Raw genomic sequence first — 17,544 nt, 5'->3', positions numbered from 1 at the left:
CACAGCAGCATTATTCACTGTAGCCTAAAGGCAGAAACAGCCCAAGTGTCCATCAGTTGACAAATGGATAAGCAGAATGTGGTTGGTTCATATAGTGGAATATTACTCAGCCACGAAAAGGAATGAAGTTCTGACACCCGTGATACAACACGGATGAGCCTTGGAAACGTCACATAAAATAAGCCAGACACAAACAGAAAAATATAGTATGATTCTATGTAAATTAAATACCTAGAATAGAAAAATTCACAGACAAACAGATTAGATGCTACCAGAGACTGCGAGAGGGAGGAATGGGGAGTTGTTACTTAGAGCTTATAGAGTTTCTGTTTGGAGTGAGGAAAGAGTGTTGCAAATAGTCTGGTGATGGTTGTACAATGCTATGAATATAATTCACGCCACTGAACAACTGTATGCTAAGATTGGTTAAAATGAAAAACTTTATTACATAAATTTTATAATAAAACATTTTTAAAGGTCATAATTCACATCTTCAGCTATCAGTAGATGTGCCTTTCAGACTTAGCTCTGCTGAGTTAAAAGAAATAAATCTTAAAATCACTTTTTGTGTAACTGAAAGTGCTCAATCTCACCTCCGAGTGACACCCGGGTCCCCAACTGACCTCTGTGCTTCCTTTTAACTGCATCATTTATCAGGTGGGTCATCACAACCGACCTAGATCTTAATTCTGGGGATGTACCACCTGCAGTGAGATGGCACAGGTGAGCCCCAGTCACTGGATTAACATCACAGTCGACGATGCTTGAGAATCCACAGTCACACGGAGAGGCAGGGGACAGAAGCGGGGGTGGGGAGTGACTATCAGTGGGTGCAGGGTCTGTCTCTGGGTTGATGAAAATGTGCAGGCTTTGGTGATGATGATTGCACAATCCTGTAAAAATACTAAAAATCACCAAACTGTACATTTTAAAGGTATAGGAAATGTATCTTTTATGGTAAGTGACATATCTCCACCAAGATGTTCTTTAAAAATAAATAAATGGATAACACATGCAGTCTGGGAGCTCAGCCTGCAAGGATGGGCCCCAAACTCATCAGACCCAGGTTGGAGACCGGAGGGCCTGTTTCCAGGGGGGGATTACCAGGGAGACGTTCCAAGAAGGCAGGGAAGGGAGGCCCTGTCATGAAGCAGTCATCTCAAAGCCAAAGCTGGACAGATGGAGTCCCCACTGGGATCTGAGGACCAAGCAGGGTCCAGGCAGGAAGCTTGGGAACAAATGCACAGCTCGGAGAGGGGACGGCGAGCGGAGGCGTGTGGAGTGACCACAGGGCAGCACAAACACGCAGATGTCTGTCCACCGCCGTGACCAGTGGAAGACGCAGCTTCCATGATGCACATCCAAGCCGTGCGACACGAGGCTGGTCCAGGTCGTCTCTCCTCGGCCCCAGGTGGAGAGAGGAGAGACAGCACGTGCTTGGGAAGCCCAAGAGACCTGAACTTAATTCCCGGCTCCAACAGCATCAGGATGCCCTTGACCCTGTTATCAAGACCACTGCTTCCGAGCTCCCTCATGTGAAAAATGTCATTAACACCCTCCCATAGGATGCACAGGGCTTCCCAGGTGGTGCAGGTGGTAAAGAACCCATCTGCCCATGCAGGAGACGCAGAAGACTCAGCTTTGTTCCCTGGGTCAGGAAGATCCCCTGAAGGAGGGATGGCAACCCACTCCAGTATTTTTTCCTAGAGACTCCCACGAGCAGAGAAGCCTGCTGGGCTACAGTCCATAGGGCACAACGGAAGTGACTTAGCACGCAGCACCTAGGATGGACATAGGATGTAACAGTAGGAAGAGAGTACACAGTGTACTGCTCCTGCCCCGTCTACAGACACAGAACAAGGGCTGCTACAACATATTATTTTAAAAACAAAAATGTAGACATGGATGCCCCAGAGATCACAGGCCCAGAGGCTGGGAGGCAGGTGGCGAGTGGTGCAAGGCACAAAGTTAAACGCACATTTCCCAGCACACGTTTTGATGATGAGATTATTTTTGCTTTGGGAAACTAAAGGCTAGTCTGTCACTTCCCATGTAAAATTAAAGCCCTTTCCTATTTGATGAGTATCTCAAGATGCTGCACTGAATTGCTCCCTCCCCTTACCTACAAACCACCAGCACGTTTGCTATATGTTTTTTTTAAATTAGCTTATTTTCCAAAGCCAAGGTTGACATTTGAAGCAAAGTTTTATTTGCCAGGCAGCCTGTCCTCCGGGGCTAAGGAGTGGTTGTTTAGTTTTGGGGTGTTCACGTGGACAGTGAGGACAGGTTGATCGCCCAACCTCCTGCTCTCAAGGTCTGGACCAGCAGAGAACTTCCAGCTGGTTCAGAAGGCAGAACTTCGGCCTCAGGCCGCACACGGGGACCATGTGCCATGGTTATGAAGAAGCCCGGCCTCCCTGGGTCCTGACCTTCCAGCTGGTCCCACGGTCCTGAGAGCCCATGGGCTCAGGTTGGTTGCCAAGAAAACCAGAAGACCAAGCCTCTCCCGATGGTCTTTCCCTTCTCCTTCGATATTCAGTATCAGCCAGGCCGCCTTGGATTCTATTTCTCTTTGTTTCATGTTTCCATCTTTGAAGTTTTGAATAATGTCAGCCACCCAACACCACCTTCAACGCTGCTTGAATGCTACGGAAGTTTCATGGCCCTGCTTCCTCACACGCTGGTATCCTGTGATTTGCTAAACCCAGCTGCCACCGCACAGTGATGTACACCCAGCCTCCCATTTGGAGCCTCATGGCTGCCCTGCAAAGCCGACTGGCTAAAGATTACTGTCTCCATCCCACAGATGAAAAATGGGGACCTGAGTCTTTCAAACGTCTCAGAGAAAGACATCAAGTCAAAAAATGTGACCCAAGTCATTTTTCTAGGTGTAGGCTTATTTATTTTTCTTTCTTTCTTGTTCTTTACTTTTGCTAACTAACATCTTTGAAAGGTTTTAGCCCAACATGGATTATTTTGGAAGGAGAAAATTATATAAATGACTGAACATGACACAATGGTTACAAAGTAAATAGAGCTTAATTGAGTAATCAAATCAACATTTCTCAACATTTCTGCCCACAGGCAATACGGAGAAGAACATTCATTTACTGTCTGGGTTTTGGCTTGCTTCTCTGAAGGACAGGAGACAAGATTATTTTCTTTTCTTTCCAGCTAGGTTCCAGCAGGCAGAGCCATGAGTAGCCGAGTGTATTAAAAGAAAGCCCTGCTGGCAAATGGGCAGCTTGAATACTTCATGAAATGATGGCAACACTGTGTTCTGAAATGGTGGCTTCCTCCTGGGACCTCAGAGGTCACACCTCTGAGGGTGAGCAGGGCTCAGGCCTGGTCCTAAAGCTGAAGACCAGCTCAGCCTCCAAGGCCTTCCAGTCTCTGGGAGCCTCAGGTCAGACACCAAAGGCTCAGAGATTCTGGGGATCGTGGAGGCAGGCCCCGATGACCCCCTCCCCATAGACCTCTCCTTCTTTAAATGTCTCCTGGGAAGAAGAGAGGTCCTGGGGGTCTAGCCCTGACAAGGGAGCAGGGGGGGCCTTTGTTCTCCCAGCTCAGTAAACTCGAGGGCACCCTGGCCTCTGACAGCTGCAGCCTGACTGCCCCGCGCTTTCTTTCTGTTCTACCTGTAGCTCACCTGCATGGCCACCCTGCCCTGTGGTTTCTACGCACAGCAAAGCTGGCCGGTACACGAACAACTGCCAACCCCTTGCCAAGGGAGCCTGGCAACACAGGCTGGTCACTCCCTCAGGGGAGCCCCGACTGGGGCAGAAAGGCAGGGAGCAAACAAAAAGGCTTGGACACATCTCCATTCACAAAACAGTGATCTGAGTTTTGTAGGAGTTTCTTATGGACACGCACAAACTTTTACTCTGTCGTCTAAGAAATGTTTAAACCTTTCCAATGAAAGATAACCCCAAGTCTGTTTCTAAACCTACTATCTCAGAAAAGACTTTAGCCAGAACAAAAGAAGGGTCGGGAGAGGGATGGGGGAGGGCAAGAGGTTCATTAGGCAAAGTCTAACCAGAAACCCTGAGCGATGCTCTTAGATCTGCACTGAGTAGGTCCAGAGATGGCAGGAGGATGGAGAACGGAGGTGGGTTCCAGGCCTGACTCTCCTGAGTGACCCTGCAGGGGCCTGTTTGCTCAGCTGGGGACGGCGTTGGTTCCTACCGTTTCGCTTGCCCATAAAATCTTCTGATCCTGGAAAGTAAATTCCCGAAGAGACATGCATTTATTCTAGGTCTGCTTGACAACCCTTCAGAGAACACGAGCGTGGAACCACCCCCTCCTCTCCCTACACTCACACACACACACCAGAGGACAGCCGGGAAGTGGCCCGTGATGAAAAGCTGTCTGGGGCCTGGGGACGCGACTGTGGGGGTTCAGTTCTTACAGTTAGGCCTCCTCTCCCTCACCTCCATTGAAAGCCAGGTCACCCGGGGCTCTGGGGAGGTGAGGGTCTGTTTTCAACCTCTCTTTGTCTCCTGAGCTGCAGGCCCAAACCGCCCTCCTCTGTCCTGTAAACCCCACCGAGGTGAATTCAGTCCTATAAGTAGCAGCTGTGCTCTGCACAAGCTCCCAGACACCCCAGGGAACTGGGCCTCTTCCTGCAGCCCCTGAGGCCCAAGTCCCCCTCCCAGCTCTGCCCTTCAGGGCTCCCACCCCATCTCACAAGGCAAAGAGGTGGCAAGGCCCCAGGGGCCCCAGGTCAAGGCCTGGCCTCAAGCAATGGGTACCCATCTGGGACCTGGGCCCCACAACACAGGAGTCCTGCAGCCCCCACCCTGCTTCCTCCCCCCCTGAATTCCAGGGAGTCCCTGCACCCGACTTTGAAACAGCGCTAAAGGCCCTCCATTTCCCCAGAGGGATCCTGTCACTTCTACTTGTTTGGTACAGTATATAACCTTGAGGTTCATCGAAACAGGTGTTTACTAAATTATTTTAATAATGACAGTCGTGGCTGGGAGTGTTGCTTCATTATCAGAACGCTTAGCACTTATGTCACTAAATATTTAGCACCTGATATTTTGCAAAACAATTCCCCATGCCATTTAAAACATTTTTTTCTAATCAGTCTTCTGCTGTCATCCTCAGAGCCCACGATAGACTCAGGCAACCGTGAGGACAGAACCTAGAAACAGACTCAATCATAGCGATTATCTTGCTAATTAGTCTTGTTGTTAAGTCTCCAGGTGTTTCCCAAACAATCCATCTGATTCCTTATTTTTTTTAAGATTTTTTAAAGTTTTTTTTTTTTTTTGGATGTGCACCATTCTTAAAGTCTTTATTGAATCTATTACAATATTGCTTCTGTTTTTTGTTTTGGATTTTTGGCCCCGAGGCATGTAGTTCCTCAGCTCCCTGACCAGAGATTGAACCCACACCCTCCTGCACTGGAAGGCCATGTCTTAACCACGGGACTGCCAGGAAAGTCCCCCAACCAGCATCCTTTAGTCCACATTGGAAAATAAAATTGTCTCCCGATTTCTAACGTGGAGCACGGACTCCAGAGTCCCCGGGAGGAACTGTCAGCTGACAGGTCACCACCAAGTGACCTCCGACCCCAGGTGGAGGGTCTTGGGCCAGGAGGGGTGGGTGCTCCAGCCCTTCACTCACACTGTCAGGTTGGTGCCCAGGGCTCTTGGACCCTGGGAACTTGCTTCAGCATCAGAGAAAGTTAATTCATTCCCCTGGGGTCAAGGCTATGCTCGGAGGTGGAGCAAAGAAAAGGATGGGAATGAGAACGTGGTGGGGGGAGCGGAGGGGGGCAGGGACCCAGTGCTGAGAAGCAGAACAGACCTCAGTCACTTCCTACCCGAAGTTTCAGGAGCTTTGCTGCCATTCCCAGCAGGACACCAGCCAGACTCATAAACAGAGATCAGCTGTGAAGTGTATGCCCAGGTGTTTCTGTGTTTTTCCCCTAATAAATCTAGGGGAACGACTTCTCGCCTTTGAGCAACCCCAGAGGCCAGCCCCTCCCAGCCCCACACTCCAGCAGGGCCTCATGGGCCTGGGACCCACCAGGACCTCTGGTCACCAAGCCCTGGGGAGATTAATCTGGGGAGGAAATACATACAGGGAGGATGTTAATACAGGGCCATGACAGGTTCAGCCTAGCGGATGCTGCCTGTGCTAGAAGTCATTGCAGGGCTGGGGCAGGAGGGATGATGGGGTGGGAGAAATCCAAAGGGGGTTCAATACCAGAGAGGGAAGTGAGTTGGTGAGGGCGCATCATGTGCACGGCATGGCACCCCAGTCTTCCAGGCCTCTGCCTTGGGGCAGGTACGCCTACGAGGCACAGCAGACAGGTTGCCCCCACCTGTGCCCCCACCTGTGCCCCTCCTGACGCCCAGACCCTGGAGCGCCACCTCCTGGAAGAGGCAGGAAGCACAGCCCCTTTGGTCTGGGGGCTGCTTTCATCCCCCCAGGGTCAAGGCTGTGCTAGGAGGTGGGGGACACAAAGATCCGCAGGCCCTCAGACCCTGACCTGGGATGCCCCTGGGTCTCCTTCTGCATCCGGCTTACACCCAGAAGAACCCACCTCAGGCAGTTCTAAGTCACAGAAAAAACTGAAGGAAGAGTCCTAAGTCATCGCCAAGACTCATGGGCCAATGGCTCACCATCTCCTGTACCTGTGGCATCAACCTGTAGAGAACCGTTCACCCAACGTGAGGCACAGGTGTGCAATGCTGCGGGGACTACATCACCAGTCTTCCTGTCTGCCATGTACCAGGTCCCCAGAGGGCATTAGGCTCTTGTGTAATCTATTTAAAATAGCTCTTCTTTATTCAGTGTGTGTGTGTGTGTGTGTGTGTGTGCACGTGCACACAGTTAAATACTGTTAGCATGTGCTCCGTGGAAATAATGAATAATTGATTCTTGTAATAGATTCGATTGTCTAGAACTCTGATACACTGGAAAGTGTCTGAGCGGTACTAGGAAAGATATTTGGAAACTTAAAAGCCCTTTTCTCAGGGTTCCTCCACGCAGAGCCCAAGAAAGAGAAGCTAATGTCACCCCTTCTTCAACCCGCACAAGCTGGGGTGCAGGTAACAATGCCCTCCGACCTCCGACCCCTTATTACGATGAGGACTGTCCTGCCACATCGCTAAGTTCCGTTTTGAAAAGAAAAGCACGGTGTGTCTTCCACTCCCAGAACACACCTCCCCCTCTGCCTCGTCTCCAGCAGATAAGGGACATTCTGATGTTTTATTTGTTGAATGGTTGACTATTAAGAAACTCATTTGCTAGCTGGAGCCTGCAATGGAAAATCAGCCCAGAAAAGTGGGAGGCTGGCGAGCAACCAGAGCAGATGGGAGATGGAGGTGAGGGGAGGCCCACGAGCCCCTTCCAGTCTGGACCTGGGGTCGGGGGCCAGCCCTCGGGGAACCTGTGGGCTGTTCCAACGTGCTGACCCCCCTCTCCACACCCTGACCGCCCCCCAACACACACAGCACTGCAAACCAGGGAAAAAGGGCCTATGCACTAAGCGGCGGGAAGAGGAGGGTGTAACCCCCAGCCCCGGCAACTTCTCTGGCCCTCCACTCTGGCTGTCACCACCCGCCCGACGTCATCATCCGCTCCTCTGACCTCTCGGCTCCTGAAGCCCTGACCCTGGGCATGTTCCATTGCCCCGTTAGTTCTGAAGCCACAGCCAGCCCTTCTAGCAGACGCTCCTGCTCCTCCAGGTCTGCCCCTTCTCCTCGCCTGCTGCCCCAGGAAGACCCCGGCAATGCCAAGGATGGGGAGGGGAGGGAGAAGACAACAGGGAGACGGGGTCCTGGTGCTCTCACACCTGAGAATCACGTCCAGGAAAGGAGGCAAAACTGCTCCGAGAATTATATAATCACTGCGGCTTCAAGGGAGAGGACTGGGATCCAGGTTGCCATAGCGTTTGTGGCGTGTGGCAAGGCAGCGCGCCCGGCCACGCGCCCTGCTGCCCGCCTCTCCATCTTCCTCACAGACCTCACAGGGCCTCGGCTCCTACTTTGAATGTCTGCTCCCCGCAGATGGGAGGGGAGGAGGTGCTGGGGATGGCGGGGGGGGGGGGCAAAAGGAAGGGGGAAAGGGGCCAAAAAGGATTTGTCCTGCACAGAAAGGGGGCCCTAGGAACTGCTGAGGATTATCGCCACGTGAATACAATCATGACTACAGGTCACTGCCACTGTGGGTGACAGCCAGGAAGCCGCCACCGGGTGCTCTGCTTCAAGGCTGCCTGGACTGAGCCGGGAGTCCCGAGGGCAGAGACCTACCCCCTCCGCTCTTCACAGACATCACCCTTTCTTTTGTGTCTCTCCCGCCTCCCTCTGAATCGGGCCAGGACTCCACGGGGGATGGCACAGCAGAACAGGTGAGGGGTGGGACATGGGGACAGAGCTGCCCTCCTGACCCGAAAGCCGCAGCTCACCCTAGAACCCATGGCCTTTGACACAATCGTTTCCACCAAAAGAGGCCACAGTCTCCCCACGGCCACCCAAGCTGGAGATCAGTTTCAGGTTGGACGGAGCCCAGGGAAGCTTCCTGGCGGCCTCCAGCTCCAAAAGGGTAGGGACTCTGCCTGCTAAGGGTGAGGCTGGGGGCCAAAGGAGGGAGGAGGCTGGAAAGGAGAGACATGGAGACTATCACTCCACCAGGCTGTCCTCACAGGAGCACCTGATGTGCCCAGGAAGTAGCAGGACCAACAGCGACAGGTACTGAGAAGGAAGAGGTTGGAAGGAAGCATGTAAACAGGGAGGCTTGGGGAACTGGGAGAGGCGAGCCAGAGCCTGCACCCAGAGGCAGAAGAAGCCACGGGGGAGGCCCAGCCGGAGCTGGAGGCGGCCACACTCCAGCAAGACCGGCCCTCTCCGCTCCATCTTGACCTTAATTGCTGAGCAGTGCCAAAAAATAATAACTTGTTAATATAGGCGGGGTGGGGGGGTAGGGGGGTGAGGGAGAAAGTTTCCAGGAAGCGGGGAGTTGCCTGAAAGCCTTCCCCCCTCGCAGGGGGAGCGGCTGACACTTGATGCCAAGGATGGAGACGCTGGAAAACACTGGGCGACAGTGTACAGCCGCGTGAGCTCGGCACACTCGGCACACCCTTTATTATTGCCTTAAAACATGAGAAAGCAGGGCCCACACACCGCCCGATTTCTAACCCCCGCTGACATCCTCAGGTGCTAGCCCGCATGTGGGTGCGAATAAGAACACACGGGGCGTGGGCGCGCGGGGTCAGTGGCTGCAGAGAGGTGGGAGGGTGTAGATGAGCCGAGAAGAGGGACACAGGGAGAGGGAGAGAGGGGGAGAAGGAAAGGGAGAGGCGCAGACTCACAGCCGTCTCTCGGCCCCCAGCCGCCCCCTGGAGCGCGCTGCCCGGGCGGGGGCGCGGGGCCGGGCGCCGGGCAGCGGGCGGGGGCGCCGGCCGGCCTGGTGCGGGGCGCGCGCGCGCGCTCCCAGCCGCGCCCGGGCGAGGCGAGGACCCCGGCCCGCGGGGCTAGGGCGTCGCCGGCCGGGCAGTCGGGATCCCCTGGCGAGCGCGAGCCAGCGAGGCCGGAGCAGACACTTGGGAACTTTTCCCCTGGCCCGGAATTTCTCCGGACGCGCTGCTCGGGGGGCCCGCGGGCGCAGGCGGGGGAGGGGCGGGGATTTTCCGCTCGGTTCGGCCCGGGTCCCGCGGGCCCCCGGCCGCTCCGGGAGAAGGACGCGCGGGCGAGGCCGGCGGGCGCGGCGGCGGGGTCCAGCCTTACCTTGGTGGTTCTCCTCCGGAATGTACATCCTCGTGTTTTCATTGACCATGGACCAAGAATCGTGTGAGCAGGAGAAGAAGCCACGAAGAGGAGGAAATGTCAAACACCCCCGAGCGGGTCTGCCCCGATCCCTGCTCCGGGCCGGCGGTTCTCGTGCAGAATCGAGGAAGCCGTGGGTCTGCAGCAGCTCTTCTTTCCCTCTGACGATTACCTGATCCCCATCATTGCATCAAACACCAGAAACCGTTCCTTTCCACTCCTGCCTCCTTCAGCGGGGCTGTAACGCATCCTCAGCACATCCGGGCCCCTTTCAAGAATTCAGCGCCGCACCTCTGGCGGCCACAGCATTTGAGAAAATAAATCGGGAGGCAGAGCGAGAGGAGGCGGAAGGGGAGAGGGGCGCGCGGACCCCAGGGCAGGGGGAGGGCCCGCCGGCCGCTGGCCCGAACCGTCTCCGCCGGTTCTCGGCGCGTCCTCCCCGGCCCGGCTCCGCTTTCTCTGCCCGAAGGTCCGGCGAGTCCCGAGGGCGAGGAGGCAGGAAGGCGCCGCCGCTCCGGGCCGCGCCGCGCGCCGCTCTGGCAGGAGCTGTTTCTGCAGAGGCGGCGAGAGGGAGCCGCGGGCAGGAGCGCGGAGCGCGGCGCTCACCCCGCGGCCCGCCGCCCCGCCCGCCCGCCCGCCCGGCGCGCCCCAGGCGGACGCGCTGAACGCTTCCAGATGTGGCGGCGGCGCGCGGGGCCGGGCGCACGGCGCGGGGCGCACGGCGCGGGGCGCGCGAAGCCGACTCGAGCCGGGCTAGAGCCCCAGCTCGCCCGATCGCCAGCGCCTCGGCCCACATGTCGTCCAGACACACCCCTCGCGCCCCGCCCCGGCCCCCACGTCCTGCGCGGGCGCCAAGGCGGCGAGGCCTCAGGCGCGCAATTCCAGGAGGGGCTGCCATCAGCCCACCTAGTCTCGGCGGGTCGGGCCACTGAGCAAAAGGAGGCGCGATGCCAAGGCTCTGTTTGATCGATTAGGACCAGGGCGGTTGCACGAGTGGCGTGGAGAGGCAAGGATGGGGAGAGACAGGGCAGGGAGAGAGGGCCCGAGGGGCGGAGCCTCCTGGCGAGGCAGCGGTGCCCAGATGTCTGAGCAGATTAATAGACCGGGGTTTCTTAATTCCTCCGAGGCACCAGAGCACGTGTGCTACTCGAGATCCTTACCTTCTCCTCTTAATTATTTCTGCCACTCCGGCGGGAATCCACGGAGCGCTCTCCTTCCGGAGCGGCGGACCTTTCTCCCCGTCCTAAGGCAGCCACGGAAGGTCCATGGCACCCCCTGCAGGCCCGGGCTCCTGACAGTGGGCTGCCTGGGCCCTGGCAGGGGCGCCTACAGCTCCCACTTGGGAAAACGCCCCGCTTCCTACTCTCAGACCCTCAGTCTCTAGCCGTCCTCCTCCCCGCGGGGGGAGCCCATCCATCTCCCTCGTCCGTGCTGTGACCAGATTTGTGTGTCCAGCCCAGCCCCGTCTTCCTGAACGCCAGGCTACACGGCCAACTCAGTCTCCGCTCGGGCATCTCAAAACCCAACAGATCCTTGTTTTCTGTGCAAAACCTGCTCCTCAACAGGCTTCCCGTCTCTCAGTTGATGGGACCAAAAATCTGGAGTGGTTCTTGATTGCTTTCTCGGAAAATCCCGAAGACTCTTGAATGTGACCACTTCTCAGCTCCCCTGCTGCAACCCCAGCCTGAGCCCACATGCCCCTCACTGGAGCTCCTGCGGAGGGTCTGTCCCCCTTCGAACCCCTCCACTCCTTGGGTATCTTCTCAATACTGCACCTAAAGGGTCAGGAGTCAGTACCTCTCTGTGCAACCGCACCTCCCCCCCCACCCCCCCCGCAGATCTCCTTGTTCACTTAGTAAAAGCCAGGCCCTCAGTGCAGCCTCCAGGGACCCGCGGCTGGTGCGTCCAGGTGCCCTCACTGCCTCTCATCTGGTGTCCCTGATCCAGCCTCGCCCGCTCCCATCTGTGCCCCCAGGCTCTCCAGGACGCCCCTTCTTCTTCTCACCCACACACCCCGGGAGCCCTTTGCTCTAGCTGCCCGCCCTGCCTGCAACCCCCGCCTCAGCCATCTACCTGATGCACCCCCTCATCTTCTTCAAGACTTTGCTCAAATCACACTTTCTCAGCGAGGTTCACCCTGAGGTTCACTCAGTATAGCGGATCCGCGGATGGATCTGTGGTTCATTGAGTCCGCGCCTGTGGAACCGCCAATACGGAACGCCAAAATGCAATCGCAGATACCCGGAACAGCCAAACACCTTTTTGTAAAAGGAGCTTGAGAACCCACGGATTTCAGCATATGCAGAGGTCCTGGAGTCAGTCTCCCACTACATCTAGCAGCGCCTCCAGAGCCCTCAATCTCCCCTTCCTTCATTTTTAATGTTTTTGTTTAATCCATGTGTAACATACCATATAGTCTACTTATTCATTTATTGTATGGTTTATTGACTGTTTCACCCCGTGAGGGCAGGGAACTCTGTGCTTTTTGCATGCCAGTTTATCTCAAGTGTACAGAACGATGTCTGACAGAGGGTAGTTAAAAAAGTGTGGAAAGAGTCCCTAAGATGCCACCACAGTATGCATCAAAATGCCTCTGTAGGCACCTGGATTCGGGTCTGAATCCTCACCGGTTCAGCCCCATTGCTTGGGCCAAGGGTTTGGGCCCCAGCTTACAATGCCAAGCCCCCTGTGAGAAGTTTTCTATCCATCTTCTTCATTCTACCATGAACAGTGGTCTAGATTTGGTTGGTTAGGAGAGAAATCTGGCTTCTTTACCATTCTGGTGTGTTCACACTCAATTTTCAAGCTAAGAGAGAAAAATCAGAAACAACAAAAATAAGAAGATCCCTTCGATTTAGCTTTAGAATGCACCACATAGGCAGTGTTTCAGAGGCCCGTGCACCTGTTTATTTGTTTAAACTAACACTAAAATTGTTTTGCACCCTTCTACACACTGCAGTACAGGAATAAGGACAATATCAGACAGTCCTTAGTGGGCTGGGCTGTGACAAGTGTTCCATCACGTTATTTCCTTTCATCCTCAGCGCAAGGATAATGCTGGTGCTACTGTAGTGATTGTCATCTCCATTTTACAGATACCTGGAACCTGAGACTTAGAGACTGTGTGTCCAGAGTTATCCAGTTGGTAAACTGTGGAGCCTGGACTTAGCCCAGGAGGATCTGACTCCAAACGTATGGTGATACCATGATTCTGTGTTCAAAAGGGGTGCCCAAGGGTGACCTTGGGTGGGACAGGGCACGGGGGAAGTCTAAAGTGACAGTAAAATGATTGCTTAAAATGATTAAAAGACACTTGCTTCTTGGGAGAAAAGCTATGACAAACCTAGACAGCTTATTAAAAAGCAGAGACATTGCCTACAAAGGTCCATAGTCAAAGGTATGGTTTCTCCAGTGGTCATGTATGGATATGAGAGTTGGACCATAAGAAAGGCTGAGCACAAAGAAGAATTGATGCTTTCAAACTGTAGCACTGAAGAAGACTCTTGAGAGTCTCTTGAACAGCAAGGAGATCAAACCAGTCGATCCTAAAGGAAAGCAACCCTGATATTCATTGGAAGGACTGATGCTAAAGCTGAAGCTCCAATACTTTGGCCACCTGATGTGAAGGGCTGACTCATTGGAAAAGACCCTGATGCTAGGAAAGATAGAAGGTAGGAGGAGAAGGGGGTGACAGAGGATGAGATGGTTGGATGGCATCATCAACACAGTGGGCAGGAGTTTGAGCAAACTTTGGGAGACAGTGAAGGACTGGGAAGCCTGGCATGCTGCAGTCCATGGGGTCACAAAGAGTCAGATACTATTGAGTGAGTAAACAACAACACAGTAGCTAGAAGTTGAGAATTAAAGGTGAAAACCTATCTTCGGGTTTCGGAATAAATGATAGCCCACTCACTCTGTGAACTCTTTTTTTTAATTAATTAATTTATTATTTATTTTTATTTATCTTCATTGTTGCCTGTGGGGTCACAAAGAATCAGACATGACTTAGTAACTGAACAACCACAACAAAATGATTGCAAAGTATGCCTTAGGGGGTTCACAGGGAGCTGGCTAACTGAAAGCTGGTGCCCCGTGTCAGGGGCACAGGCAGGATTTACAGCCAGGCTTTTCTCCAGGTAGGCGCCATGTAAATCTAGCAAGTAAATATTACCTTCATGCTCTCCAGTTTTGTTTTTCACTTCTCTTTTCAGCTGTGAAACGTGTTCTTTGCCTTCCAGAAAAAGGTACTTTCTAAATATTTGGTCTTGCAACGAGCACCCATATCTCAGCTTCTCACTTTGGAACACAGCCCTGGGTGCTCCCTTTCCAGGGAACAGATTCTCAGTGTGACAAACAGAAGCCATCCCGAATTCCTACTGGGGTTTGGGAGGTGGTGGGAGCTGAGGAGGGATCTTTCTGTCTTTCATGACCTGACTGTACCCTCCGGTGAGGCTCTCTCCTCTGCTCTCCTGGGCGGGGTGCTACAGACAAGCACTCTTCCAGTGTGGTGTATGGTGTAATACCTGGATGCGAAGGTGCCTTTTCTCCAGCCCTCTTCCCACTACATCTTAAATGTCTTCAGAAAGAGAACTGTGTTCATTTTTCTCTGTGTGAGTCTAATGCTTGTTGTACAGGGACACTCACTGTATGTTGAGTGCATGATTCATTCTGGAAAATATTCCTTAAAGTGATCACAAAAATTTTTTTTGGAAGCAATTAAGAGTGCACTGAATTTGTTAATTACAATACATTTGTAAGAGTGAAAAACTTGGAAACAATCTAAATATCCAACATAAAAGGTTGGTTAGATGAGAATAGTAAGAGATTATTGTAGCAGCCGCTATCAAAACAGTATGCTGTGTGCTCAGTCGTGTCCAACTCTTTGTAACGCCATGAGCTCTAGCCCACCAGGCTCCTCTGTCCATGGGATTTTCCAGGCAAGAATATGGGAGGGGGTTGCCATTTCCTGCTCCAGGGGATCTTCCCGACCCAGGGGTCAAACCCACATCTCTTGCATCTCCTGCACTGGCAGGCAGACTCGTTACCACTGTGCCACCCGGGAGCCTGGAAAATAGTATGGAGGGTCCCCAAAACTAAAAATAGGGTTACCATATGATCCAGCAATCTGACTCCCGGGCATTTATCCAGAAAAGATGAAAACTCTAATTCAAAAAGATACGTGCACCCTGATGTTCAAAGCAGCGCTATGTGTAATAACCAAGACACGGAAGAAAACTAAGTGTCCATCAACAGAACGGACGAGGAAGATGTGGTGTATTTACATCCTTTACACACTGGAATAGTACTTGCCCATAAAAAAGAATGAGATAAAGGCATTTGCAGTGATGTGGATGGACCTAGAAACTATCCTACTTAGTGAAGTAAGTCAGACAGAGAAGGAGAAATATCGTATAATATCACTTGTATGTGGAAGCTTAAAAAGGGGACAAATGAACTTATTTACAAAACAGAAATAGAGTCACAGCCTGAGAGAACAAACTTATGGTTACCAGGGGCAAGGAGGGGAGAGATAAATTGGGAGGTTGAGATGGACACATATACACTGTCATATACAAAACAGGTAATTAATAAGAACCTACTCTATAGCACAGGTAGCTATAGGCAATATCCTGTAATAAACCATAAATGGAAAAGAATATGAAAAAGAATAGATACATACATATATATGTATATAATGAAATCACTTTCTGTACCCCTGAAACTAACACAGTGTTGTGAATTAACTATAGCTCAATTTTTTAAAAACAGATTTTTAGTCATTTGGTCCTCAGAACAACCCTATGAGGGAAGCACCATTACTCCTGTTTTACAGACTACTGTGAATATGGAGGGCTGGCTATGCTGTGTTACACGAGGGTCATTTCACAGCTGATGAGTGCTGGAAAACCTGTGATTTGAACCCAGCCATCTGTCCTCAGAGTCTCCGCTGTCACCTGCCTCGTGGATAAACCAGGGAGCACCCATACAGAGATGTGAACCACACAAGGAATTATACTAGTGATATGGACAAAGACTATTTACACTATAAGAAAACAGACTATAAAAGTTTATGTGTGTTATCATTCCATTTTTCTTCTAAAGGCAAGTATGTATTTGAACTAGGAAAAAGGCTGAAAAGTGTTCATCCTGAAATGTTGACAGTAACTTTCTTTGGGAGGTGGGATGACGGGTTTGTTTCTCTTCTCCTTTCTTCCTGCCTGGCCCACAGCTTCGGAAGCCAGACCGCTGGGCAGAACCACACCCCCACTAGCCCCCTGCAGCCACGAACACCTCTGAGGAGTCAGCCTGGATTAACCCCCCCATCAAAGCCCCACGGGTCCCTTCCTGTCATTTCCTTCTGTCCACCCTGACCACCTCTCGGCACTAAATGCTGCCGCTGCCTCCTGCAGAAATAACCTGTCCAACATCTTCACCCAAAAGCTCACCCTCCAAGGTGATGACTTAGAGTGTCACTCATTCTGTGCAGAGGAGAGAGGCCAGGAGGTCCAGGTAACAGTGACCTCCTGGGAATATGTTTCGGTCTTTAATTTCTAACCCACAGGATTGTCTATGTGTCAGTATTTATAGGGGTGGGCATTTCAGACCAGGTAAAGGTGATAGGCAAATAATATGGCCCTCCTTCCATGTGCTCTGCAAACCTCTTTACCTCCATGAAGGGCCACATAGGACCATGTAGGGCCATTCTTCCTCAGAGGCTAGACTGGAACCTGATTTTACAGCCGTGTTGTCTGTACACATTGCACTGGATGAAAATGCTCCTGGCAACTCAACCCCATCTCAGCCCCAAAGGGAGGCCAGAGCGTTTGGAGGTGAAGGGGCTCAGTCCTCATTCACAGCATCTCACATCACAGGGGGAGCAACAGGGAGGACAGGCCCACCGTCATGATCTCTAGCGACTCAACCCCAAGACAGAAAGCGGCAGGATGGTGGCCGGCCTGCCCATGGCGGCTGGCTGTCCACATCTGGGTCTTATTCTGCGTCAGCAGGACACCAGTCCAGGTCAAGGCACACCGCCAGCTGGGACCCCGCCTGTGAAAAACCAGGTAATGGGGCCCCATGGCCTACAGCTTTTTGCAAAGAGAAGCTAATGCAAGAAAGCAGATTAATGTTTGAAATTATTTTCTTTGCTGCTCGTCAAGGCCCCCGGGGAAGTCAGTTTCCTGTGGGTGACCTGCTGACTCCAGAAGAAACCCCACAGACCCCTTCATCCCCAGCTGCCCACTTCTGAGGGGCTTAAAGGCCACCATGGACACAGGTTCCCACATGTGTTAGTGTCTTGTGTCACACTAAGTCACTTCAGTTGTGTCTGACTCTTTTCGACCCCATGGACTGTAGCCCACCAGGCTCCTCTGTCCATGGGATTCTCCAGGCAAGAATACTGGAGAGGGTTGCCTTGCAGACCCAGGGATTGAACCTGCATTTCTAAAGTCTCCTGCATTGGCAGCCGGGTACTTTGCCACTAGTACCACCTGGGAAGTTAGTGTCTTAAGGCTGCCAAAAACTGACAGCTTGCTGGGTGGTTTAAGATGACAGACATGTTTCTGTCTTTCAGATTTGGAGGCTAAAAGTCTCAAATCCGGCAGGGTTATGAATATGAAAACAGGCCACACAGATAGGAATCTCTCCAAATATTTACATCCTCAGGAAGGAAACCCAAATGCCCTCAGACTGATCCCACTTGGTACGAGATCTGGCTTAGTCACTGTCTCTGAGAAGCTGTTGGAAGGCGATTCTCCAAGCCCTG

General features: G+C 52.6%; 1 protein-coding gene across 13 annotated transcripts in view; it reads right to left on the bottom strand.

Moving 5' to 3' along the window:
• Nucleotides 1-17,544, bottom strand: part of CACNA1C (calcium voltage-gated channel subunit alpha1 C) — a 461,815-nt gene that overhangs the window by 383,237 nt on the left and 61,034 nt on the right. For 11 of the 13 annotated variants that reach the window (XR_016037705.1, XM_088837448.1, XM_088837451.1 and 8 more), the window contains exon 1: nt 9,741-10,809. The exons of the other annotated variants lie outside the window; for them this stretch is intronic. Coding sequence is in view for 10 of the 11 variants with exons in the window: in XM_088837448.1 (XP_088693574.1) it covers nt 9,741-9,789 (49 nt within the window). In the remaining variant the exon portion in view is untranslated. Of the gene's footprint in view, nt 1-9,740; nt 10,810-17,544 lie in introns of those variants that run through there. 13 annotated transcript variants of the gene reach the window in all.

The sequence above is a fragment of the Moschus berezovskii genome, chromosome 6, assembly GCF_049115385.1.
Source record: "Moschus berezovskii isolate FMDL1 chromosome 6, NW_MosBer_1.0, whole genome shotgun sequence".
NCBI classification, from domain to species: Eukaryota; Metazoa; Chordata; class Mammalia; order Artiodactyla; family Moschidae; genus Moschus; species Moschus berezovskii.
Note: the sequence above shows the minus strand (reverse complement) of the source record. Positions and strands in the feature narration are given on the sequence as shown.